General features: G+C 40.3%; 1 protein-coding gene across 3 annotated transcripts in view; it reads left to right on the forward strand.

The window, feature by feature from the left end:
- Positions 1-1,117: 1,117 nt before the first annotated feature.
- Positions 1,118-26,614, forward strand: part of ppp3cca (protein phosphatase 3, catalytic subunit, gamma isozyme, a) — a 41,698-nt gene continuing 16,201 nt past the window's right edge. The window contains exons 1-6 of one of the 3 annotated variants that reach the window (XM_050050842.1): positions 1,118-1,937; positions 8,984-9,181; positions 13,046-13,170; positions 21,307-21,418; positions 24,641-24,786; positions 24,889-25,028. In XM_050050842.1, the coding sequence (XP_049906799.1) occupies positions 1,871-1,937; positions 8,984-9,181; positions 13,046-13,170; positions 21,307-21,418; positions 24,641-24,786; positions 24,889-25,028 (788 nt within the window). In that variant the 5' untranslated portion in view covers positions 1,118-1,870. The remainder of the gene's footprint in view (positions 1,938-8,983; positions 9,182-13,045; positions 13,171-21,306; positions 21,419-24,640; positions 24,787-24,888; positions 25,029-26,614) is intronic. The other 2 variants (XM_050050841.1, XM_050050843.1) reach the window with 2 other exon arrangements.

Here is a 26,614-nt window from a genome sequence, read left to right on the forward strand (position 1 = left end):
AGCAGTACATCTTCCCAAAATTCTGCCTCCCAGGGACAGTTGAGACAATAGACAGGGTCTGAGACTTGATATTTGGCTCCCTTGCAGGTCGTTTCAGTGGCACCTATCAGCTCAATTTGGTGTAGTTGCTATAGGCTACATGTGGCCTATAAGAAAGTCAATAATAACAACTTGAGAGTTTTTTTAATGAAATTAAAATGATACCAAATGATATTTTATATGTAGATTAATTTGTAATGTATTATGTCACTTGTTATATGTTGCAGACTGGCTGCTGCGACTTATGTGGCTTATTTGGACACTACATCAAATCAGCGTATTAACAATACGTGAAACAGTTTGTGGTTGTGAATGCACCTCTGCGCCTCTAATGTTGCATTCAGGTCCCATTTTATGGATGGAAATTGAGTTTTTCCCATGGAAAAATACTAGTAACCTTTCTGAGTGCTTGCCTCTATTAAGTCCACTGAATTATATATATATATATATATTAGCTTATCATTGGGCTTAGGTTTTTCATTGAGTGTTGATCCTTTTTGAGAGCACAAACTTCTTGTGTTTATTTGAATGAATATATTTAAAATAAACAACAATGTGCAACTTCTAAACTTATTCCAAGCCTTATTTTCAAGCCAGTCTCATCATCATTTACAAGGCAAAGACCTCAGAGGCACGCCCACCAAAGCCAGGCTCCTATTTTAGAATGGGCGTGCCTTGTAGTGTTTTGTTTGTGGAGTAAACAAGCTTCAGGTAGTCTGTTGCAAAAAAAAAAAAAAAAAAGTTCCTTTATTTTCAGCTAAAAAATGTTAATTGAAGTTGTCGAATATATATGTGTTGAGTGACTGTTATTAAAACTTTCGGGTGAATTCATTTTAATCAGGGAAACTCATGAAACGTTCAAATACAGTCGGGGAAATCCTAACACAAAGAACAATAAATGCTACAACTATGGACCTTATAGGTATTTGCGAGAAATATTGACGCATTTCACACGTCACCTGCCTCAGAGGCTTTTGCTCCGGTGCAGCAGTATTAAGAGGTATTTACCGTCCTTTGTGATCATTTGTGTGCGAGCAGAAGCAAAGAAAGAGGCTGGTCCTTTCAGTAGATAGGTTCGTATTTTGGAACGCACCCCTGAACCATGTGTCACGTTTCCATAGTCACGTCACATCGCCTCCACCATGTTGTAGGAAATCCACCGCTGCTCCTCACTCACTGTCAGATTAGAGTTTAATCCGAGGGGGAGGATACACTGTCAAGACGCTGTCTGCATCTTGGAAGGACTCTCGGTGTCTATGCATACAAAGTAACCGCGACTTTGCGTGAGACTGTAATTTTTTTCTACAATAAACGGCCTGCACGTAGAAGATGAAACACCAGTCTTCCGCTGCTGTCTTTGCCTATCCGCCGATTTACCAATACGTTAAGATGTTAGCTGGCTAACTAGCTGAAAAAGAGTAACTAAATCGGATTAGCTGCTAACGGCAGCCTCCCTCTACGTAATATCCAGGTATTATTTGCTGTATTTGACAACTATTAGCAAGCGGTCGCCTTTGTCCATTTGTCATTATTTAATACATTTCTTTATTCTTTGTCAACATTACCACTTTGTGCTGTCATTATTCGCTAGCATTAATGTTTCTGCGAGCTAGCTAGGTTATTAGCCAGCCGAAACACAAGAAGAGCTGAAGCTCTTTCGCTAGCTAATCTACTGTTTGTTGGGAAGAGCAAATATTAGTGCCTCCGACCACAACCGAAAGTCAAGACGGAGCTGACGGCCAGGCTGATGTGCTAGCTTGTCTTCGGGCCAGCTGGCGAGAGAGCTGTACAAGATTTTATCCCCCGAAATTAGCCTTCAGACGAATCAAAAATGTCAGGAAAGGATAAAGACAAAGACAAACAGGAGAAACAGTCCACAACGGAGCGGCTGATAAAAGGTGAGTGTTTTCTGTAAATGTACATGCGTACAGTAACGGGCATCATAAAGTCTGTGACTGAGAGCTAACGCGTGGATTTAAAACCACCTGTAGCTTTCGGGATAACTTCGACCAAACCCATCCCTGTCAAAAAGGCGTATGGCTGGGTATATGTCATTATAATAGGCAGAGGCTAATAGGCATAAAGTGATATACAACGAAATGCATAGAGAGAAATTATTAGTAGACCATTATGGTTATATCCATAGGGGCTTCTAAGGGACTGTTCTGTACTAATCAGAGGAGGGGGTGGCTGGTCTCTGTGTGTGTGTGTGTGTGTGTGTGTGTGTGTGTGTGTGTGTGTGTGTGTTTTGTTTGTTTTTTAAACCCTGTCTGAGGCTACAAATACTTTTTCTTGAACCTCCCTGAGTGGCTAGGGGAAAATGCATGACCCTCCAACCACCATAAATTAGTTAAAAGATTTTAAAAACTTGCCCTTTGATGTTTGAAAGTTAAAGTTAGAGATGAAATCCTGCAGTTGGAAAAAAGTTAGACGTAGAATGAAGTGTTTTTGATTAAGTGTCACTATTTTAAGCTCAGATTAGTTTTTTTGTTTTTCTGATGGAAGCCTTCCTTCTACATAATGTGTTCAAGGACCGTCAGAAATTTGAAATTCCAATGATATTTCCTGTTGTTTACAGTTTCTGGCTGTGATAAGTGGATTAATTTTGGCAATTTTTAATGAAAGAATGCCTTCCAAACAGTGTGTTTTCAGCATTAGTATACAAAATACAGTCATTTAAAGTTGTATGCCTCCTCCCCCTAAGTTAAAATAAAAAACATAAGTCCCTGTCCAGGGCTTAAAAAAATATTTGAAATGCCTCCCTCTTATTGGACCACTCCCTCCCCTCTCATAAATACCAAACAGTCCCTAAACCATTCCCTTTTAGGAGATGCTCAGAAATGGGGGTGAATCAGGGCATCTTGTTTCTACGACTGCTTAGAATAGAACTTCATATAGGTGTCATCTCCATAGCTGGTATATGTAATACACCACCACATAGCAGATCAAAGGTGAGAAGTCATCCTATATTGGTGTCCGATCTCTGACATTTAGGATGGATGAAATCTTAATTCATGAGGCCGTTGCTCACTCGCGGGAATACCCAAGGTCTGCTCCGGTTACCCGCAGAGTTGGACAAGAAGGATTCCTTCACACTGAGGTTGTTCCGCCTCACTGGGACATACAGGACACCATTTGTTGTGTCTGCCCTAAGACAGGACAGGCAGAGCCAAGTCTGAGGTAGTTCCTGAGAGAGAGAACCCAACCCCACGGTCCCCACCCCTGCCACGACCCACCGCTGCTCCTTAATGCCAACAGCCTACATCCCTGTCTGTCTGCAAGGGCACTGGGAGAGTGTCCTGCCAGGGGACTGGAATGCTGAAGTGTGAGCCAGTAGGGAGAGGGTGAGTTAATTGTGGAAAGAATCTCCCCAGTGATGTTCCCAACATGGCCAGCCACATGGTGGAGAGAGAGAATAGGAACGTGACAGGGAAGAAGAGAGGAAGAAGAATTGTAGACTGGAGTGAAGACAGCTTTGCTTCATGGTGCAAACGAAACCAACATCTGTTCTGTGTCAGAAAGTCAAAGAGAAGTTGTTGTTATCCACATCATGTGTAGTTCAGTTTTTTGAGTGCACGTTTGTGAAACTGATAAATAAAATGCAATATGATAATGCAAACTACTAGTGTAAAATATCACTATAGATGCAAGGTTGAAAATGTGGACTCTTTAAAATCCCTAGCAGTGGATCCTTTGTTTATGCTGGCAGGTAGTCACAGTGGTGTTTCCGGTGTAAACGGTGGCTGTAAGAGGGCTTTACTGGTAGACTAATGCTGCCCTGGTTGTGTAAGTCAACAGTTAAGCTCATTCACTGTTGAGTATTGCTGTTGACCTGGTAGCTCAATCAGATCATTTGATCAGATGTTTCCTCCCCAGGCTGTGTGTAACGCTCAGGTGTGTAGTGCTTACTGAGCTCTGTTTGGCTACATTTGGTTTTTGAAATCTCCATAGACAAAGATTCATGTCAACTTTGATACAAATTGAACTGGATTTCTGCTTTGTGTTTAACCTGATCATCTGTGTCTGAAATAAAATCAAGGAGAAGCCAGAGGGAAATGTATGCTCGTACTACAACACCACATGATTGACTGACAGAGATGACGAATAAACCCGAGGCCTGGCTATTTAGCTTGCGAGGGTAATACATTCACTGATAATTAGAGCAATCTGAAGTGGACTTCATGATTCACCCAGCCACAGTCTGCCTCATTCATCTCTACCCAGCCGCATCTTTGTAATTCAATCCTCCTCTATTGTGTTGATTTTGAAACAATGGCGAATATATTCTAGACCGTGGCTCGTATCACTGTCCAAAACATTATCCTCGGTGGGCAGGATGGCAGATAGTAGTGTCTTTGTTTCTTGAGTCGTTTGTTGTCATGCCAGACAGTGTGGGTGTTGATGCAGTGCAGCAGTGGCCCAATGTGTGTCTGTGGTTTTGAGGAGTTCATCAAACATTAATGCTAATTAGGCCAGGCAGTCTCTAAAAAGAAGCCAGTCTCAGGGCGGTGGCAGCTTATTATTTTTAACAAAACATTTTTTCTTCGTTGGGTTATGTGTCGGAAAAATTGAGCGGCTCACTTCATTCTGTCTGCACCGTTGTTTTCTCTCACCGCACAGTGTAGTCTGTTTGGATTGAATGATGCTGTTTGCTGGCAGCCAGAGATTCATTTGTATCTGTGTTTGAACAGACGGGTACAGCCTTGATTGTCGAGGCAAACCTACCCAGAATTTATTAGTATTGTTATAAGCGGGGGGGCAGCAGAATTATTCCTGTTCAGTTGGAGGGAGTGGTCTGAACTTTGGAATTAAGACCAGCATCACAGTCCAGCATCAGTAGCAGATCTTTCTGTAGGTGACACAGATGGCCACCCTCTAGGTGGCACAAAAATTGCACCCAAAAAATAAATAAACAAGTAAATAATTTGACGATTTAAAAAATGAACAAAAGCGGGAAAAATGATCCAAAGATCCAATGCTGACAGTTGGTCTTCAGTACCACCCCTATTCCTGGCAATGCAGTTCATCCTAATCAACCTTTATGTGTTGATTAGAGAGTAATCATCACAGTCAGAACATGCTGCAGCATTGATGGATATGATGGAGTGAAGATTATGTGGAGAGCATGAGAGAAAATGAAAAAGTAAAAGCCATCCGTGGTGCAGTACACAAATAGAAAAAAGAAGACGAAATCTGCAAAATTGCACATACTGTATCTTTTATTGTTTATTTGTTATCATTTGTTTGTTAGCTAAGTTGTTTATTTGTGTTGATTTCTCATTAGCCACTGTTTTTGTTTGTGATAAATACAATAAATCGATTAAATCGATACAGCATAGTGCATCGCGATATTTTGTGTGCCAATATTGTATCAACACGGATGCCAAGTATCAATTTCTTATTGTATGAATTATTAATATTGCAAGTACAAATTTAAATTTTAGTGGCCTACCAGAATAAAAAAAATCAATTGCTTTTTTCAGTTCATTAGATAGGCTACATTTTTTTTAAATAAAAATTATGAAGTCGGAAACTTTATCTTTAAAACTTTATCTTATTAGATAAAACAGCCGTTGAGAAAGTTTTCCTTTGGGGACATAATTCACAGTTGAAAAAGGGTAAGAAATTGAAATTAGGGTTGCTATAGTATGAGATTTTCACAGTGCGATAATCTCAGAAAATATTGTGGTATAACAGTATTACAAAATTATTATTACTGTCAGTTACAATGACCCTTAACGAAAGGGCTTTTTGTAGTTAAATATTTTTTACTGCAGTTGAAACTTGAAACCATTTTTTAATGGAAGTATGTGTAAAAGTCTCCCTTTTGAAATTAACAAAAATAAAGGTGAGATTCTCTGTTGATACTGTTGATAAGCAAATGTAGACCGTATGATATTGCTGCAACCCTAGTTGCAATATATCACAATATATGTTAACGCAATACTTGTCATATCACAGAACGTTTGAAATTGTATAATAATATTGTGTCATGACCGAAGTATCTTGATAATATCATATTGTGGGGCCTTTGGTGATGGGGGGCACCAGGGGAAGCTTGCGCAGGGCACCAAATGTGCTAGCTCTGCCAATGTCCAGCATAAGTAATTACTGCCAGCTTCCAGGCAAATGCTCGTGAATGTTTTAGGCATGGTTTGCTTGAAATGCTTCACAGCCTGCTTATCTTCTGCCCATGATATATCCTATTCAGTGTCATCATGTTTTCACAGTTTGCTTTGTCCTGTAGCCTTCCCTTCAGTGTGACAAGGCTTTTAAGTGAACTGCCCCTGAATCTGGAAGCCCTTGCTAATAGAGGCTTTACCTAATCTGTTCTTAAGGCTCGTACCTCAGCTTACAGCTCTCTTCGCGGCCGTGCCTCGTAGGCCTGGGAGCACTTACTGTTTATTTATACCACACCGGTCAGCGCATGACAGCTTGTCCTCAGCACAGGCTAGCCAAGTTAAGATTGTGCTCTAGCTTCTTCATTGCAGACCAGGCTATAGTCTGTGGCCCCAGCTAACATCAGTTAACAGCATCAGTCAAACCCCACTTGCAGTCCCACAATTAAAGCCTTTCCTTTGTCAAACCAGCAATAAATCTGACATTGTGTGTGTCAAATATTTATTTAAACAGCCATAAGAAACATCAACGTATAGCTTCTAAACTCTGATATGTTCAAGTCCAGACTGAGATGCAGTCCTGAGTGAGAAATACATTAGTTACCTCTGCACTCAAGCACTGCATCGCTGATTAGCAAATGCACCCACCACACTAAAAACTCATTAACGCTTTTTTTTCATATTGCACTTTGATTTGCTCTGTGTGGGTGTGACAACATTCTCAGAATGCCTCCCTCTCTCCTCTTACTTGTTCATTGCCACTGGCACAGCTTATCGCACAAGGAGTGCTGATTTCCACAGGCTGATACAAGTATTTATGTCACATTTGATGGCACAGGCTGTCCTGTGCACTGACCTGTGGATGGGTTTGATTATATCAGAAATCTGGGATGAAACCCTCAGTAAACGGGTGTACTGTGACAAGGTGTGCAAAGGTTTTTATGCCAACTTAAATAGCTGCGCAGACAGTTGTTTATAACACATTATTTTTGCACTTTTCTATGCAATGGCTCTGCATGTTATTCAGACAGTACTGAAAAATCAACTTGACTGGCTTCACACCATTCTTAATCGGTGCTGTAATATATTTGCTGTGTGCCTGCCTGGCCTGTTATAAGGTATACCAGCTGTAATCCCTTTTTGCCTTGCAAGTCCTGGAAGTGAGAGGGCTTGGATCACACTCTACTATTGTTTTGAACATGTGCAGCTTAGTCAGTAACTATCTGCTCCTGCAATTTTATGAGCCGATAGAGCTGCTGCCAGTGTTACATTACCCATCTGCACTGTGGACAATTTGAATTTTACCCTATTTAGTAATGGTAGACATACAACTTTTCATACATAAACCCTCCATTTCTGAGAACTGGATTGCATTATGCTTACATATTACATGTAGGCTATTACAAATGAGTGAATTTGTATAAAATATTTTTTCAGAGAAGAGCTGTCTGATGTCTTAACTTCACTACTATCCCACTGCTGGATCCCCCATTAGAGAGTAATATATTTTGCAGCTTTAGATGTTGTGACTTGCCTATGGTTTGATCATGAAGCGCTCAGGTCTCAGCCTCAAAAGCATTGACCTTTAGTGATGATGGTAAAAGGATTGTGTAGGTGGTACGGAGCAGATTACTGAGAGAGGGTGGGTCAAGTGAGGTGCGGGGCTTCTTACTGCCTTTCTTATGCATCTCTTGCGTGGCATTATCATGTAGGTGTATGCGTTCCTCCTCTTGTGCCACTAATTTCATCTTGCCTCAGTCAATGCAAATGTCACCTCTCTTGATTACGACTTAAGCAGATGCAGCGTGAGATGCAGAGCATTTCTCCCTCTCCACATCTCTGTCTAGGCTCATGTCTTCTAGTAATGCCAAAATGATCTATCTTCCTCTACATATGGATTCTGAATATTTGATATGGTTTCAATGCTCATTTTTTGCAGTATCAGTGGTATCAGCTGCACTTTCTCGCTCTCTCTTATTCTGCTGTTCTCTGCTACAAACCAGGAAAAGCAAAGTCATTGTTGTCGTGTTATAGTCTTGTTATATTTTTTAATTTATAAAAATATAAAATTGTATGCCTTCAATGTCATTTTTTTCCATATGGTATTGAAAATGGTGTTGAATTTCTTGTTTCACTATCAGGATTTGATCCATTCAGTGCGATCACATTTGGAAAATCTGGAAGAGCTGCAAGATTAAATCTTTTTGTTACCTTTCAAGTTAGCAGAGCGCTAAACCAGAAGCTAGCTGTATGGCTGGCAGAGGTTAGCTGCTCTATTGCGCTCAGGGGAGCTCGGCCACCATAAATCTCTAGTACCCTTGCTCTATGGGCTGCACAGTGGAGAAGTAGTGCCTATAATCCCCAGATCTTCAAGGTAATTTTATATGCGGCAGTTGAACCTTATGAGACTTCCACTGAGTAACTCTCATAGGAGTGAATAGGGCCCAACATTCAGTGCTGCATCCAACACCTGTATAAAGTTTTTTGGATGTGTGTGTGTGAAGCCCTCCCTTTTAACCACAATCAGAGTGCCTTGTATGCATTTTAGGACTGCTGGCCCATACCATGGTCTTTCACACTGAGTAAGCGGGACAGTCATTGCTTGTTATTCTTATTAGAAATTCCAGTATTGCGACAACACTAAAATCTGCCATCTTTTCTTGCATCAACGCACTTCATCTAATTGTCTCATGAATACATTTTCAATTTGAATAAGCTGTTTTTTTAACTAATTCAACCTCTCTCAATGCTGACAAAAAAACCCAAAACAATTTATTGGCTCCGACCTATTTATCCTAATAGATGTTACATTTTTCCGTTAACAGCTGTGCCATACCCTCCACAACATAAGCTAACTGTGAAGGAGCTATTTGAAGATGGCAAGCCCAATGCTGAGCTGCTCCGCAACCACCTCGTCAAAGAGGGCAGGGTGGAAGAGGACGTTGCTCTAAGGATCATCAACGATGGGGCCAACATCCTCCGCCAAGAGAAGTGCATGCTGGAAGTGGAGGCACCCATAACAGGTAGGCTGGGGACCTTGTGATGGCCCCTCTGACCCCTGACCCCATTGAAAAGACAAATGTCCTAAAAAATACAGTATATACACATGCTGTTTAAAAATCTCCCGTGCAGGGCGATTCAGCAGAGATTCTTCCAGTGATGCCCTGTTAAGTAGTTTGAAAGAGTAACTATTGGATGCAGGCAACATTAGTAACTCCAAGACAGCATAGATTGTTTTGAATAAAAAGTAAACACAGCACCAAGCCAGGCATGATTCCATTGCTTCACTGTTTTTCTATACTGGCAGCTGGTGTATACCCAGTCCTGTGCCAGATCGAAAGGCCTTTCAGGCAGTCAGAGTCAACTCAGTCATCAGTCACTTCTCAAAAAATATCTGCTCCCTCTGAGCTGACCTCAGCATGGCCTCAGTCCAACACACTAAATTGAGCACCCTCAGATCCAACCAGCTCCCAACAAAATCTGATCTTTCTTTTCTGGGGTTTTCTCATGTATGACTTGCTACTTTCCAGTTTTGATACTATTCAGTTTCTATCAACTCATCAAAAATTATTTAGCATAAAGTATGAAACTTATAACTTATTAAGCTATTATATTATTGTGGACATGTGAAAACTGAGAGAGCATGCCAGCATCATTTCTCTCTGTTGTTGTCATCTGGTGTTAAGGAGCGATAGCACCTGAAGTACAGCCTTTGTCTTTACATATTACATACTGTATATGATGGATTACAGCAGCCGGTTAATATTTGCCAGTTAGCAGAGACAATATGAGGATGCTAATTGTTTTGAATGAGCTTTCCCAACAGTGAGAAGTATTAATAGTTCAGTTGTTGTTATATATTAGACACAATATAGAGTGGTGCAGAAATGAGTTTGCATGTTAGCACACCTGGTTCCCTTTACTGAAAGTCAGTGGGTTTTTTGAATGGGGTTTTGGTTAGATGCCTGAAATAAGGTCTGTGGTTAACACACACTTTAGAGACTAAACATGCCACTAAATACACCACTGTCAATTTTGAAGCCTTCACGTGTCTTTAAAAAAGGTGCTTGCTATCACATGGCTAAATGAGACTACAGAGCATGATCATACTGAAGGCAGCTTTAGAGCCTCATTGTGGTGACGATGTTGAAGTCTTGCAACTGCAGTGAAGGTCATTTATAGCCAAATGTTAGCTTTTTACTTCTGGCGATTGCATTTACACTCCAATAAACATAAAAGTAGTGTTTATTTGTGAAAATTATCTTGCTGAGCAAAATGTGTAAGTATCATAAACTGCTGTTTTCCCCAGAGCTTATTTTCTGCAATAATCCAATATCCAATGGATAGATTCTGACTTTTTGTTGCTAAATGCCGTGTTGGCCCAAAAAATTGTCGACCCGACAGTACTCTGTTGTTTGCACATTTCACACAATCTTAAATCCTTCTCTTAAAGGTTCCAATCTGCACATATCTGACACCAGTGTTGTCATTCTAAAGCAGTGGTTCCCAACAGGTCCAGCCACGAGGTCTAGATTTCTCAAGTCATTAGTTCAAGGTCCATACAGTTTAATATATTCAATGTCATACTTGCATTTGGCCACATCTAGGGATGTCACGATTACTTGATTTCACTATTAACCACGATTTTAAACGCCACGGTTAATTATTCGTAAAGATTCCTCAACACCTTCCCTCTCCAAAGGTTATGCCAGGACGCGGAACCATATAGAGTAGGTCGGTGCAACTCGCACAGAACGAAAACAAAGTTACACAAGCGGCGTCTCTGAGTGATGAAGTATGGATGAAGAAGACCCCCCCCCCAAAAAAGGGATAAAGTCAGCCGTGGGGTATCATTTTGGCTATCACAAAATGACCAAGGGGTCATTGTTGACGATGGCTTTCCAGTTTGTAAAGCATGCCGCAAAAAAGTCGCGGCCAAAGGATCAAACACGAGCAACATGATAGAACACCTGCGGGACAACCACACGGCTTTACATGCGCAAGTAAAGGTAAATGCACAATAACTGGGTTAAAATACGTCAATCTCAATTTATCTAATGTAACATTGAATTGAAAAATTATATGTTAGCGTGTCATTTGCAATTAATGGCGTAGTGGTATGATACGAGTTGGGCTTACAGTGCAACGTGACAAGCTAAGCCACGTCTCAAAAACCTTTTTGCTGGATAGTTTTGCAGTTTGTGTGCACACAGCGTGAGGTTGTAATGGTTTTGTCCGTGTAGCTCTTTGGAGTTAGAAGAAACTCACTTCCACACGAGTGCGGGATTTCACAAATACTCATCGTTTATTTTTACATCAACTTAAAAACACTCCAAGCTTACCAAGCCCGGTTGTACGGCTACTACATTTTCATACATGAACAAAATAGTCGCCACACGTACTTAAAACCATCACTGTTGTGTTGAGAGATAAAAGAAAAAGCAGGAGCACATAAGTATACGTCTGACCAGTGTTGGGTGCGCTCAACAGACTCAAATCATTACAGGCGCTGCTTGATGACGTTGCTGCTATGTGACACAGTATACACCATGTTAAAGGCACATTTCATATATTCGACTGTTACAAGTTCAAATCCTTTTTTTAGTCGTCAGACTGTTTCAGTGTCAGTGTGCAATGTGGAAGATACACGTAATGTCTTCTCAAGGTCCTCAGTCAGTGAACATTTAGCATTAGTATTACCTCCTTTTGCTTCCTCCCATCTGTGTTGAGTAAATGTTGGACTTGTCCTTCAAGCACGATGTCTGTTTCATTTATTATTAACACTGCACGAGATATGCTCTCAATTTATTTCTGTAATTGTAATTTAAAGAGAACAAAAAGACACGCACACCCTAGAAAAAACTTAGTCTGCTGGACCACAAAGAGCCATGTAGTAAAAGTAGAGTCCGTACACTACTTTTTGGTTACTTTTCTTTGTTGCTATATTATTTTTGTTATGTTGGCATGGAAATAAATTAAACTTAAATATCTATAAGGAGTGTTCATGTGATTTTACACATTTATAGTGTGAATTAATTAATGCATAATAATCGTGATAATCGTAAAACCGTGATTATTTCTCTGACAATAATCGTACCAAGAAAATCTATAATCGTGACATCCCTAGCCACATCGTCAAGCTAGTTTGCTGTCTCTGTGAAGTAGTTGTCTGTCAGTCACTCACTACAGCAGGAAATGGCGCTTTTAAAATAAAAGCTATGTGCCATAAATTTACTGTACTTCAAAATAAAGTCTATAAACTTAACACGTTCTCTTGGGGTCCATTCAGAATGGACCCGTGACCCACTTTTGGACCGCAACCCACCAGTTGGGAACCACTGTACAAAAGTATTTGCCATGCTCCCATTGTTCCGTACTGTCATTGCAAAGAGGGGTCAGATCTCAGAACTTAGCACATCTCAGTGAATACGTGACTGTAACAATGTTAAGTCAGTGCATCAAAGCTGATTATCGACGCATTGAATTAGTTTGAAAAAGTTAAGTGGCTTCAGCAATTATCAACATCAAACACTTTAGGCACATCATTTGAATGGAATCAAAACCCGTCCCTCTTCTGCCATGATTAAATGAGTAAAAACTGGTACTGTCACAGCGTCACTATTATTCCTGCTCCAGCAGCATCAACATCAGTAAACACACTTTGAAAATGGACAAGAAAATAATAATTTGCCTAGAATAGAATGGAAAACCTGTTGATGTACAGAACACTTTAAATCTGCATGTAATTCAAAAGGCTTCTTTTTTTATTTTAGAATAAAGAAAGAGCAGCACATGCCAACATACATCCAGACAAAAACTTTTTAAAATATCCCTACTAGCTGTTGTTTCATGAGCAATTAACAGCACTGTGTTTTGTCTTTTGGCAGTATGTGGTGATGTCCATGGACAATTCTTTGACCTTATGAAGTTGTTTGAAGTGGGGGGATCACCCAGTAACACACGCTATCTCTTCCTCGGTGACTATGTAGATCGAGGATACTTCAGTATTGAGGTAAGTTGTTGTATCTTCCAGTTTATTAATTTGTAAGACTTTTACAGTTAAATAAAAAACATTTGTTGTATTGTGAAGATAGCAGTTAACATCTTGCAATCTGTCAGTGAGGAACCTTAAATGCATTACACAATAATAAAAATACAAACTGGGAGTTTGGGTTTGGTTCACAGATGATTTGATATACGTTGGGTTGAACGGGCATCCATTAGTTATCTGTAAATGTCACACCTAAGATGTGATTCTCCCTTTTAGCCTCTCCTTTACAAGTTGCGGCTAAGCTTTTTTTAAATAGTGGAATTCTCATTTTTATTTTCAGAAAATAGAAAAACATATTCACACTGTTTGCTGAACAAGCTGTATTCTGAGGGTGTAACAACGAACAGTATTCACAGTTTCATTTAATTTAAACAGCGTTGTCTCACGATTTCAATACATTGTCAGTGGAGTACAAATGGGTTCTGCAGATTTTTCCATGCACGTAAAAAAAATTTGTCTAGGTGTATATGTATATTTTAGGGCTGCCCCTTGAAAGTGGGAGATTTGAATTGTCAGTCGGAGACCCCTGACTTGACTGAGATTACTTAAAGTCATGCAGTTTTGGGTTTTTTTGTTTTGTTTTGGGGTTTTTTTTTGCTAGTCAATGTTCTGTGCAATGTACTTCTAGGGACGCTTTGGTCCCCAGATTTTGCTTTGGAGTGTGCACTCTTGACTTTCATGCTGCTCTTTGGTACCAACAGCTGTGGACGTGATAAGTAAAGGACGTAAAGATATAGTTGAGTAATGGAACCCAGAGCAAGGAGTGTAGTCACACTGTGTTTGTTGTAATCCAAGCCTCTCTGTTGTGGTAGATGGTGTCCGAGTGCATGTGTGTTCCTGTGTGTGTATCCCACTTGCTAGTCAATGGCCGCTACTCTACACTGTCCTTATACAGTCGTTACTCTTGACAATTTCGCAGAAGCAAAATGCCCACCGTACACCCCTCCCATGTCCATAAGCTCTGTCAGCACTGTTGCTGTTTTTTAGCACTGTTTGCACTGTTAGCACCATTGGCTGTCATATATATCAATGTCATATAGCGCTCCTTAAACTGTACTTCTGTCAAAAAGTGGAATCATAATGTAACATGACTTAATGGTGTGTTGTTGGTTCCTGTCACTCTGCTGCATGTATCCTAGTTTAGTGAAACTGAACTAGGGCCAGTGCTTGCAATTTGTATCAAAAGAGTTGATGTAATAAGATAAGGGTAAACCAAACTGGATGGTGCTATGCCCCATTCTGATTCTCAGGATGGTTAAGATGGTGGGTCAGAATAGCTACAAAAATTTAAGGCTTACTGCAGCGCTGCTTTGAAGATCTTACTTTGGTGCCAAATGACCAAATGGGTTTTGCTGTCTGAAATTCTATTTCAATGACAACTTCAAAGGGCACAGTTCATACATGCTTATTAGATGGTTAAAAATAAGACGGAGGATTGGAACAGAGAGCTGCAGTCTGGCTGTACAAAGTGACACTGCAGGACCCTTATTGAGACCCCTGGTCGGAGGGTGGCGGCTGTAGTAAGTTTGGATTCATGGCGCTAACAATGGTGACCCAGTTTCCTGGGTAAAAAAAGGTACCAAAATATCGATAGAAAACACTATTATAGTATATCCTTCTCCTCTGCTGTTCACCTGTATTGATATATTCCTAAAAATCATACTTTTGCAATGGTTTATGTATGTTAGTTAAAACTTGCTGCCAAAGTGTACAGCTTTAAGCATCAAACATAAGCTGTAATTAGCTGAAACAATAGACTGATCATAATATCAGCTAGTCCAAATTAAAAATATAGTTATAAAAATGATCTGTAAGTTGTTGTATTTAGGTAACTATGTCTGCATTATTGCTGACTCAACGCCAGTATTTTTCAACACACATCAAACTCAAATTGTTTGCGTGAAAACTTCAACGGACTCAATTTGATTTTAGCACTAATAGTGGAGCATGAGGCCTTGTAGTTTGCGCTACAGTGCAGTACAGAGTTGTGATTTGAAAGGGGACCTCCATTGATTTTACACATCAATGTCTGTTTACAGATCTTGGGGCATACTACTAAATACCACTGCATTAATAAAGCCTTTTCTGACTCTGAAGGGAGCTCCGTGAAGTCTGAACTATTGCCCTAAATGATGTCACCGAAGTCAGTGTTGGTTGGAGCTGAAGACTACAAGCTGGAGAGTGAAAAAAATTCACAATGTGTGAGTTAGAAAGATGTGAACTCTGACCTCTGTAGCCCGCTCCTCATCTCTGCTTTATGATAGTGGCTTCAGGCTACATTAGCCATAACACACATAAATCTCTGACCAAACTGTTGGTGGTCAGGTTGCATTGTGGGTAGGGATGTCAGTTTCAGTTCATTTTACTTTTGAAAGCTCAACACCCATTAACCTGTAACCAATCCGTTAATTTTTAAGAAAAACAAAAGACATGAAATACAAGAGGCCTTTCCTTTTGGTCCAGCACTCCTTTGACTCAGTGAGCTTTGTGGGTGCATTTCAGAGCACTGTCCAGTTAGAGGTGATAAAATTGTAATGTTTTGTGATATAAACGTCTTGCCTTTTGTTTAGCTTATGTTAGCTTTGCTGATGGACAAGCGGCCAGCCACGTTAACATGTGAAAACATGTCCACTGCCCAAACTCTCTCCCCATTGGTGTCTTGGCCACTTTGCAGTGTGCACCACCGTAGACTGGGAGGAAACTAACGTTAGCTAGCTAGCTTCGCTGCTTATTCAGGGATTACAACTGGTAATGCCGTTACAGTAGTGGAGTGCATTCCTGCTAAAACATTGTGCCTACCCGCCGGTGCCCCCCAGGTTGAGTAAGTGTTTTGAACCACAAAACCCTTTTAGCATTGTCTACTATGTTGGCACCACTGGCTATGCTGACACTGCTAACAGTGGTAACATAGCTAGCAGTGATGACAGTCAACAATGCTAAAGGGGTTTTACTGCTCAAAATTGAGCCACTTGCTCACCGGGGCATGCTTGGAATAAAAACAGACAAAATGTTGGTTCTGCTGTATTGATTTTGAGCCATTATGTGTTTAAAGTTACAGTTGGTAACTTATAAAAATACATTTTTGTCATTTTTGTAGAAACTGTCACTATAGCCACACAGTAGTACATGAGACAGACAGTCTGTGGAAAAAAATCATATTCCTCCTCCTCGTAGTGCTTTTAATGGCATTTGCAAGAATCCACCTCGCCTGTATGAAAAAAGCAAGTGATTAGCAAACGTTCTCATTTTACAGCAAATAGTACGCTGGACAGTAAGGCCCTGATTGGTCGTTTTTGTTCAGGCCCAGTCAATACTTCCAAATTGCCATTAGGAGCACTGAAAGGAGGCAGACAAACGTGTTGTTGTTGTTTTTTTGTCACATTTGTGTCATGTACTACTGTCACGATATAGTGACAGTTTCAGCAGAAATGACAAAAAGATATTTTCATGTAAGTTACCAACCACAGCTTTGAACTGACCGTGTTTAAACACTGCAATGCCAAATGTGGAGTACTCTCTTAAGTGATATGGGAAAGGTAAATATATTCTTTGTTTTGGTCTGTCTGGTGCAAAAGGTAGTTATTTACTGCTTGTCAAGTTTTCTTTGCCTTGTCAGGCAGTCCTGATCCATTTGTTGTTGTTTAATTAATCATTTGTTTGTACCATCCTGAGGACATATTCTAGATTGTAGCAATACCTATAGGAATATTTGTGAAAGACAAGGGTGGATGGTGTGTGGAGTGGGCTGTATTTAAAAGCCAGCAAAGCACTATGCTAACATTTTGACCACTCTGTGGGGGCTTTTGATGTGCACTGGGTCGTACAGAGGTGGGTGAAATGTCACAGATGAAAGGAGTGGACTGAAACAGCATAGGGAATGATGGGCTGATGTCGATTTAGGGTTTGTGCCCATTGAGGACGTCATAAATTGGCACTGGGATTATTTCCGTGTGTATTGCTATAGAGAAATGACACTGTAAACATTGTCAACCCAGAAGAGGGGAATGACCTCTTCTCCAGTGGAAGAACAGTTCAGCAGTCAGAACCACAGTGCTTATCAGTGTCCTCCACCCGCTGCGGTTGAAGCATGGGTGTGATCAGAGTGCCCAGAGTGTACATCCTGCTGTCAACACTGCGTCAGAACTAGCATGGAGCAACTAATGGAACACATACTGTATTATGCTTACATGATATGCAGTCAAGTAATTATTCTAATATAATTAAAAACAAGATAGCCTAGAGGGCTGTGTCATTTAGCCTGTAAAGAGGTTTTCAGATTTTTATTTTTTTTTTAAGAGTACCTGGCATTGAATGAGCTTTTGCCCCTTACCTACACACAAGCAGTGTTGAATTGATGAATTGCCAAATTGATTGGCAACTATTTGATACTCTGTTGATTTTTTTTAAGTGTTTTTTTTTTTTTTTTTTTTTACAAAATGACAAACATTGTCTAGTTCCAGTTTGGGCAGATATATGATAGTAAGGTGGATTTCATGGGTTTTGGACTGATGGTAAGGTAAAATAAGGACTCTGAGTATGCCGCCTTAAGCGGAGGTGAACTAAACTGCAAAATTTATTATTTTCTGACATTTTTAGACTAAATATTTTAGTGACTGGTGGTATACCATTTAGGAATCATTGGTTACTTTTGTAAACACACACCAGTAAAAGTGAAAGTGAAAGCCATCCCCAGATTGATGTTGCGCCTCGCTGTATTAGTGTTTTTTCACACTGAGCCCACAGTTTTCTTTTGGATGCTTGCTGTTAATGATCTGGCCCCTGGTTGCTACTTTTTTTTTTTTTTTTTAAAGTCCTGACCTCAGTAATGTCCCAAACACAACAAAATAAGAAGAAAATATTGGAATTCAGGCAGATATCTGCATAGATACACCGCCACACACTTCTAGTAGGTCATAAGTAGGGCTGGGTATCCTTTAAAAATCAAAATACCAGTACCAAATACCAGAACCTTAAAGTGATACTGATGGGCACTGCAGTACTTCCTTTGATACCTTGGTTTTTTTGTATTTCGTTCAATACCCATAATGTCGGTGAAGCTTCTCAGTCATCCAGGCCATGGTATTCATAAGTGCTATATCGTAGGCAATTGGACTTGCTTGCCTGAATATTTCCAATCACATTATGGGTATTTATAAGTGCTATATCGTAGGCAACTGGACTTGCTTACGTCTTCAAAATATAAGACGAGAGGCGAAACGTCTTCAAAATATGCAAGCAAGTCCACTTGCCTACGATATAGCAGTTATGAATACCCATAATGTGATTGGAAATATTAAGGTGAGTAGCATAGCCATACATCGAACATTTTAGTGGCATCTTGGCATGCTGAACTGCCTACTCTGTCAAATACAGCATGCTCAACTTCACCACACCAGACTGTATGGGTTGTACTAGTTGGTACCAGGTTATTTCAGTCAAATACCATAAAGGTATCAAGTACCAATACCCAGCCTTAGTCATAAGTGATGTTTAAGAAGGATTTTTTTTTTTAATGAGTCCATGCATTATTTTTTAGGCAAATCCTGCATAGATATTTGATGGAAAAAATTAGCATGTTAATCAGTAATCAAAATGATCATCAGCTACAGCCCTTTATTGGTCAAATCAGTGCTCAGGCTCAGGCAGAAGTATGATTACAGTCAAATAAGTACACTATGGAATAGACTGTATGAACTGTATGGCTAATTCTTTCTACATATCAGAGGAAGCAGCTTCGCCTGATTTGCTGATGTGAAATCACCACAAAACAGAAGAGCCTAAAAGCACCAAATTCTTGCTATTTTCTGTCGCTAACAGGGCTGAAAATTCTCTGCATTTCAAAGGAAGGCCACTGAGCTCACTTCAGTAACACATAAGACAGATATAGGAAAAGGGACATCAGGATGTGGTTACCTTAGTAACATAGAGAGTCAGTGTAGCCCCTTGAAGTAGCGTATTACCTTTGCAGGCCAGCAGTTTGCCAAAGTCTAAATTCAGTGCATGTGAGCAATCCATTTCTTTCTCTAAGCCCCTCTTTATCTACTTAGTCCATAGACACACTCTGTTGGATCAAAGAGAATTTACCAACACTCCCAGCCCCAGCCCAGACCCTTTACACACCAGGCTGAAGTGTGTGTGCATGTTTTTACATATAGCATGTGTGTCTGGGTTTGAGATGAAGGTAGCCAGAGTTCATGTCTGCCACACAAAAGCTTGGTGCCATTTCCTTTGTCTGCCACCCCCAGTCCAGGCTCGAACACACAGTGACTGGCTAAAAGAGAGCAGAGGGCTCTCATTAAAACCCATGTCAGCTTTTAGCCACTCCAAGCCATGTCCCTGTGTCTGCCTCCGCACACCAGAGATCAAGTCACACAGACAGCCCTCACTACACATTTACTTGCACTGCACAGTTTACTATTCCTCCCAACAATGGAAGAGAATAAAACAAGGTAGTCTAGGCTCCACCATCCTTTTTTTGTCACTTCTGTGAATACACACCTGCTGATTCTGGTTACCTTGGCATCGTGTTCCAGCGACTTAATAGCAGGCCATGGTTGGTGCGTGTTAAAGGAGTGGGCTAAGAGTGGCAAGTGGCAGCTATTTAGCAATGCCTTGTGTAAACACAGGAGAGGAAGAAGGTTCATTTGGATTGTAAATTTTGGTCTGCTTCTTATACATACATATGTTTTTATGCTTCTGTGCCAGCGATATCCTCGGATAGGGGCATTATATTTTCCGTCTGTCCATCCCATTCTCGTGAACGCGATACCTCAAGAACGCCTTGCGGGAATTTTTTAATATTTGGCACAAATGTCCACTTGGACTTAATGATGAGCTGATTAGATTTTGGTAGTTATAGCTCAGACGTCAAGGTCACTGTGACCTCGTCTCTGATTCTCATGAATGCAGTTTCTTAAGAACAGCTTGAGTTTCTTCAGATTTGGCACAAACATCCCCTTTGAGCCAAGGATACACTGATTAGAATTTGGTGGTTAATAGACCTTGTGTCCATCTCGTTCTCATGAAAGCAATATCTCAAGAAGTCCAAGGGGGAATTTGCCATTTTTTGGCACAAATGTCCACTTGGACTCAAGCATAAACTGATTAGAATTTGGGGGTCGATGTTCAAAAGTTAAGGTCACTGTGACCTCACAAACCATGTTTTTGGCCATAACTTAAGAATTCATCCACATTTTATGACAAAATTTTACACAGAAGTGATGACATTTTATATCCAAAAGTTCAAAGGTCAACCTCACTGTGACATCATCATGTTCTGCAAAAACACTGACCATAACCTGATGTCATATCTCAGGAACAGAAGGGGAGATGTTTGGTCGGATACTGAATTGATGACACTAATCTTGGGTGTCCACCTTAAAACAGTGCTGATTGTTTGGATCTTCTGTGCTGCCGGGGGGAAGATGTTTGTGAAGCATCCATGTTTTCACAAACATGGATGTAAACGGTAAATGCAACTTGACTGGTTTCCAGAAGCATACAAACACAAGGCAATAGTTCTGGTTTAATAAGGAGCCTTAAATCAGGCCAGAGAAATATATATTCTGTTTGCTTCTAAGATGAGAATGTGAAGGAAAAGCAAATCTTTCTGTAGCACGCCGTAGTTAATCAAATCTGTGTTTAGAGCCCCTGATGGCACAGTGTGAATGGATTTCCATATGACAGGAATTAATTTGGTTTCATTTAAAAAAAATCTCTTGTAGACTGTCAGTGCAATATAAAGCATAACTGGCACTTAAGCTAGCTTACCTTGAGCAAGGTCACCGTCGGACTGAAACACAGACAAATGAAGCAGAGACAAGTGTGTGGGAGTATGCAATTTCTTTTATTTGAAAAAGCTCATATTACTGCAGTCCTCTGCAATAATGTGAACAGCACAGCCCTGAAACAACTTGCATGGGTAGCAAAAGAGAGCACTGGAAACTTGTCAGCATCTCCTTAAATGCTGAGAACAAATTATACAAGCACTTTCACAGCTTCCACTTTCAAGGTCTGTGCATAATCGTCGGTACACATCTTTGACTGTTCCTTCTCCCCTCTTTCCACATTTTTTTTTCTTGCTGTCCATCCTCACAGTGTGTTCTCTACCTCTGGTCGCTCAAGATCAACCACCCCACCACACTCTTCCTCCTGCGTGGGAACCACGAGTGCCGACACCTCACAGAGTACTTCACCTTCAAACAGGAATGTAAGTGCAGCGCTTCTCTCAGCCATGTGAAGGCCAGTCTTATGTGCACCTAGGCTTTCTGTACTACTTCAGAGTGGCCTGTATCAATCAGGTTTCAGACTTCACACAATGCTTGGGTATGAGGGTATGGCACTGTACTTCCAGTGTAAGTACAGGATTGCTTTTGCAGTCACTATTGCAGGTTGATTGATCATCCTGGCCGCATACAACCAGCATAAATGGGGAATAAAGAAACTGCAACTGTGAGTCCCCTTATAAAATGACTAGCTTCTCACAAGTAGGACATGTTTGTCAAAAAGTATCTGTGGGATCAGGAAGTCCCATCATATGATGTGGCACTTCATCAGTGTTACAGACTCTGCAGAGAAGATGAAGCCTTTTCCTTTTCATGTTACAGACGATAAACTGCTGAAGCATGGAGAGCAGCCAGGCATGCCGTTGATGCTTTTCAGACAGTTGCAAATACTCACTGGTTTCAATCTGTGACAGTTGAGTGTGTGAATCTGTGTGTGTGCGTGTATGTTTGAAGCAGGTGTGGAGACATTAGTATGCAAAGTCAAAAACAAAGACACTTTGGCAGAAGGCAAAGACAACCTTGCCAGCTGCTAATAGATTTCGCTTACTACATCTCCCCCCACCTACATACCACCTCATCTGTGCACACACGCAGACTGTATCGTTACACATTATAACACCTTTCAGTGGTTTAGGTTGTGGTCGTTTTTGGCAGGTGTAATACTTAACAAAATTAAACCTTTTTTTTTCCCATAGCGATAGCAGTCAAGAGTAAAAGTGTGAACTAAATGAGCAGATAAAGCAGTAGGGGTAGAAAAAATAATTGATTCTTACATGTTTTGTGATTTTCTCTTGGAAGACACTGCATGAATATACAGAACTCATTATTTTGAGTTTATAGGGCTTCCTCATCAGTGACTGTTGGTTAAATTGCATCAGTGTGGTGCCTATTTTTTGGTAGGAGTCTAATGTGCTTATTAACTGGATGTGATGAACCTTAATTTCTATTAGCAATTCTGTTTCTTGATATTATTAAATTTAAACATTGCTAAACAGACTAATCATTTAAGCACTGTGGTATCACACTGGGTAATATCATAGATTTGTCTGAGAGATTAGCTACTGTAGTTGAAGATGATTACAAGTGTGACCACAACAGAGAAATTTAATAACTTGTCAGGAAACTTGTCAGTAAATTACCACCCACCACCCCCAGGAATTTGAAGCCTTTACATGTCTTACAAATGATAGTAGCTAACTTGTGACGGCGACGTTGAAAGCCTAATGTAAGGTTTTTACTACTGGCGATTGCATTTATGCTTCAAAAATGTGTACATTTGTAAAGATTGTCTTGCCGAAGAAAATGTGAGTATCATAAACTTAAGTAATTTTCTGCAAGAATCCAAAATCCAATGGAAAAATCCCATTGGTTTTTTTGACGACGGAACCAAGGCAGCACTAACTTTTGCGTCTGCCTATTAAAAAAAACATCCCCGGATGAGACTCTGACCTGTTGATAATTCCTGAAATGCAGCTTGCGCTCATTTTTACAGAGCAGGCCCAACAGACTGATTAATGCACACATAAAGGCATATTGTAGCAAACCATATGCTTCCATACTGTATTGTCTACAATGTACAGTATATGCGAGTGTGGTTGAATATTTGCAGCAATAAACATTCTGTATCGGTCTTACTTTGGCATGGTCCAAACCTGCAGTGGGAGGCTGTCAGAACGCTGTCGGGAGAAGGACTCTCCTTCCAGTCTGTTTTTTTCCTGTTCTACTAATTTACAAGTGATGCCATCATAAATAGAATGTTAGCAGCCATCCTCAGAGCTCCGCCTTGCAAAGCAACGAGTGCTCAATAAGCTGCACCTGCAGCAGTTGCAGTGGCAATGGCTTATTTTGAGAAATGAAGTCACCAGGCAGTCAGAAAAGTCGTTAAATCTAGCGAGAGTGGCCAAGTTGGCAACACTGAGCGCATCACTGTAAAGGAAAGAGGTGCGCTGGATTTTAATCACAAGACAAAAAGGTAGCAGCATAGCAAAACAGAATGCGGTACAGTTATCGTTTTATCTAGATTATCTTGTTTTTATCATCATCTGAACTTGTTGGAAGCCAGTGTTGTATAAAATATATTACAGTTAGAAGCTACAGTAGGTCTTCATTCAACACAATTTGTTAGGAAAAAAATTAAGAAAGATTAAATAAATAAATAATCAAATAAATACACCATAGCAGTCTAAGAGAAAAGTCCAAGAAAGAATTAATTCTAACTGAAAATTGAATTGAAACAGTGGTAATGTGTAGTCACAAAAACCTATACAAATGTATTATACCTCAACCATGAATGACTGCTTTCAACAGATATATTTTAGTCAGCTTTGCTGCACATTTCAGCAACATTGACATTCAGACAGTTTCACACTATCTAACTTGCAGTTCTCAACATGGGTGATGAATGGCCGCCAGCCCTGATAAAACAGTAGATCGCCTAAGAGTGAATCTTAACTTTCTCTAACTGATTTCTTATCCAAACAAGTGTAGGTGGGTGGCATTTTGTCTTCACACCTAAGAAGGATTAGGCAGAATTAATTTTAAGATGAATTGTTTGATGCATGATGATGTTGTTTTATTTAAACACATCATTTGTTATTTAAAAATGTCTACATTATTGTGTACACATATGCAACTACAGACCACAGAAAGCTGTCAGTCACTAAACTCAAAGTATCCACAGGCTAAATGATAAAAGCGCGCTCATTTCAAGTGCAAAGCTTTAATCGACAGATTTTTCTCTGTAACATAAATGCAGCACTCACTTGGTACTCAGGTCTTAAGTTCAGTCTTTACCACCCACATTGTACTGTCCTGGCTGTGTTCTGGCTGCTCCTGCCCTATAAGGAGCGGACTTCCTCCTGCCCTGATCTGACCTGCAGTGTTGTGCAAGTGACACTGCAGACGCTGCCTGGAAACAATCATCTGTCCTGCTACTCCTCTGCTGGCCTACTGGCAGAGGAGCTGCGTTTCTTCTTTACTACACATCTGACAAATCTTGATATCTGCTGAAGAAGCAGATGCAACAAAGGTTTTGCCATTTGTGGCTATGTTTTTGATAAAGAATTACTTTATTACTGATTATTCGTATATGGGAAGAGCTACAAAAATGAACCATATTTTGTGCTGTCGCCATGTGTTTGCTGCAGGTAAAATTAAATACTCTGAACGGGTGTATGACGCCTGTATGGAGGCCTTTGACTGCCTGCCCCTTGCTGCCCTGCTCAACCAACAGTTCCTATGTGTACACGGCGGTCTTTCACCAGAAATCAACTGCCTAGACGACATAAGGAAAGTAAGTGATTGTTTGCTCCTTGTTAAATGCTTTTTTGTACTGAAATGACCTAAGCCTCACAGTATCTCTGCTGAGCGTGTGTCTGTGTTTTGTCCTCAACAGTTAGACAGGTTTAAAGAGCCTCCAGCGTTCGGGCCGATGTGTGACCTGATTTGGGCTGACCCTGGTGAGGACTATGGCAGCGAAAAGACAACAGAACACTTCAACCATAACTCCGTCAGAGGCTGTTCTTACTTTTTCAGGTATTAGAACACATTGCTGCCTTCATCACTCCTGCTGCAGCGTCACTTAACTGTACAGGCACATCATTACCAAACTCTCACAACTGACACAACTGTATTATAATATAAACAAGTGATTTTATCAAATAGTGGATTGCTAGTGGACCAATCTCAAACAACTACAAAATGATGATAAATGATGATAAAATAGAAAATAGGCTTCATCACACAGGTCCGAGAATGTAGCTACTCTTATTTTGTAGGTCAAACAGCTGATTGAGGCACTTTCAAAAATGGCCCTCTCAAAACAGGTTGGCACAGCTTGTTCAAAATAGGTTACCACATTAAATATGACTTTTATTAAATAGGTTAACAGATTCAAACTGCTTGATCAGAAAGGGAAAGACCAGTTTGGTAGTTATGTGCTAAAGAGAATAGCACCTTCTCAGTCCAGTGTTTCGGTCTTCAGATTGGTTTTGGTCTTGAGACTGGTCACAAGACCACTTTTTGAAGGTCTCTAAGCACATACACCGCAATAAAAGAGGTGAATGACAAGGATTTTTAATTTGTTTTCTGTGGGTGTTTTTATTAGAATGTGGGTCTTTCTGATTTGAAGGATCCTATGGTCATAAATGTGTCCTGCAGTGTAGGACTCTCACTGGTCTGGTCTTAGTCATGACTCAGTCTCAACCCCTCAATGTCTTCGTCTTATATCTGTCTCACTACACTATTGTCTTGGTCATGACTTCCCAGTCCCAGTTTACATAGTCACCACGTAGCCAAGCATGTCAACATCTTTAATACAGGAGGTATTTTTTACTCCTTCCTTTAGAAAAGTTAAAGAGCATTGGTGCCAAACTTTCTGGGATTCAGCTATTGATGTGAGAACAGCTTCATTTGCTGATCTGAGTACAATCACTTACTGTAGGAGTTGGGCTTAGTGCCAATCCTGATGCTACAAGATGTTTTGAGAAAATATTTAGACACGTTAGCAGGACATCTCATGGGATGTTTATATCTGTCGGTCATATTCCATCCATTTGTAGGAGTAGGTGCTGCAGCAGTACTGCACCCAGTACTGAAAGGGGGCAGAGAAGATTGATAGAGAGGCAAGACAGAAAACGTCACTTAGTTTGGTTCCTGCTTTCCATGGTTGTAAACAGAACTTTTGACTTTTTTGAGAAAGTGAGATGCAAGTCACAAACATCTGTTGTACACACCTTCCCTTGCTGATTTTAGCATAGAATCTTTCACAAGTTCAAAAAATAAGTAGTGCTTGGCTAAGTTCTTATGTGAGTGCTCTGATAAATGAATTTATACCAAAATGGGCTGTCCATCGTGAGTTATTGGGAGAAGCAATTCTATACAAAAATTAGACATTCAGCACCCCTATACAGTGGTGTGAAAAAGTGTTTGCCCCCTTCCTGATTTCTTACTTTTTTGCATGTTTTCCGCACTTAAATGTTTCAGATCATCAAACAAATTTAAACATTAGTCAAAGATAACACAAGTAAACACAAAATGCAGTTTTTAAATGAAGGGTCTTATTAATGAGGAAGAAAAAAATCCAAAGCTACATGGCCCTGTGTGAAAAAGTGTTTGCCCCC

The sequence above is a fragment of the Epinephelus moara genome, chromosome 8, assembly GCF_006386435.1.
Source record: "Epinephelus moara isolate mb chromosome 8, YSFRI_EMoa_1.0, whole genome shotgun sequence".
Taxonomy (NCBI): domain Eukaryota; kingdom Metazoa; phylum Chordata; class Actinopteri; order Perciformes; family Serranidae; genus Epinephelus; species Epinephelus moara.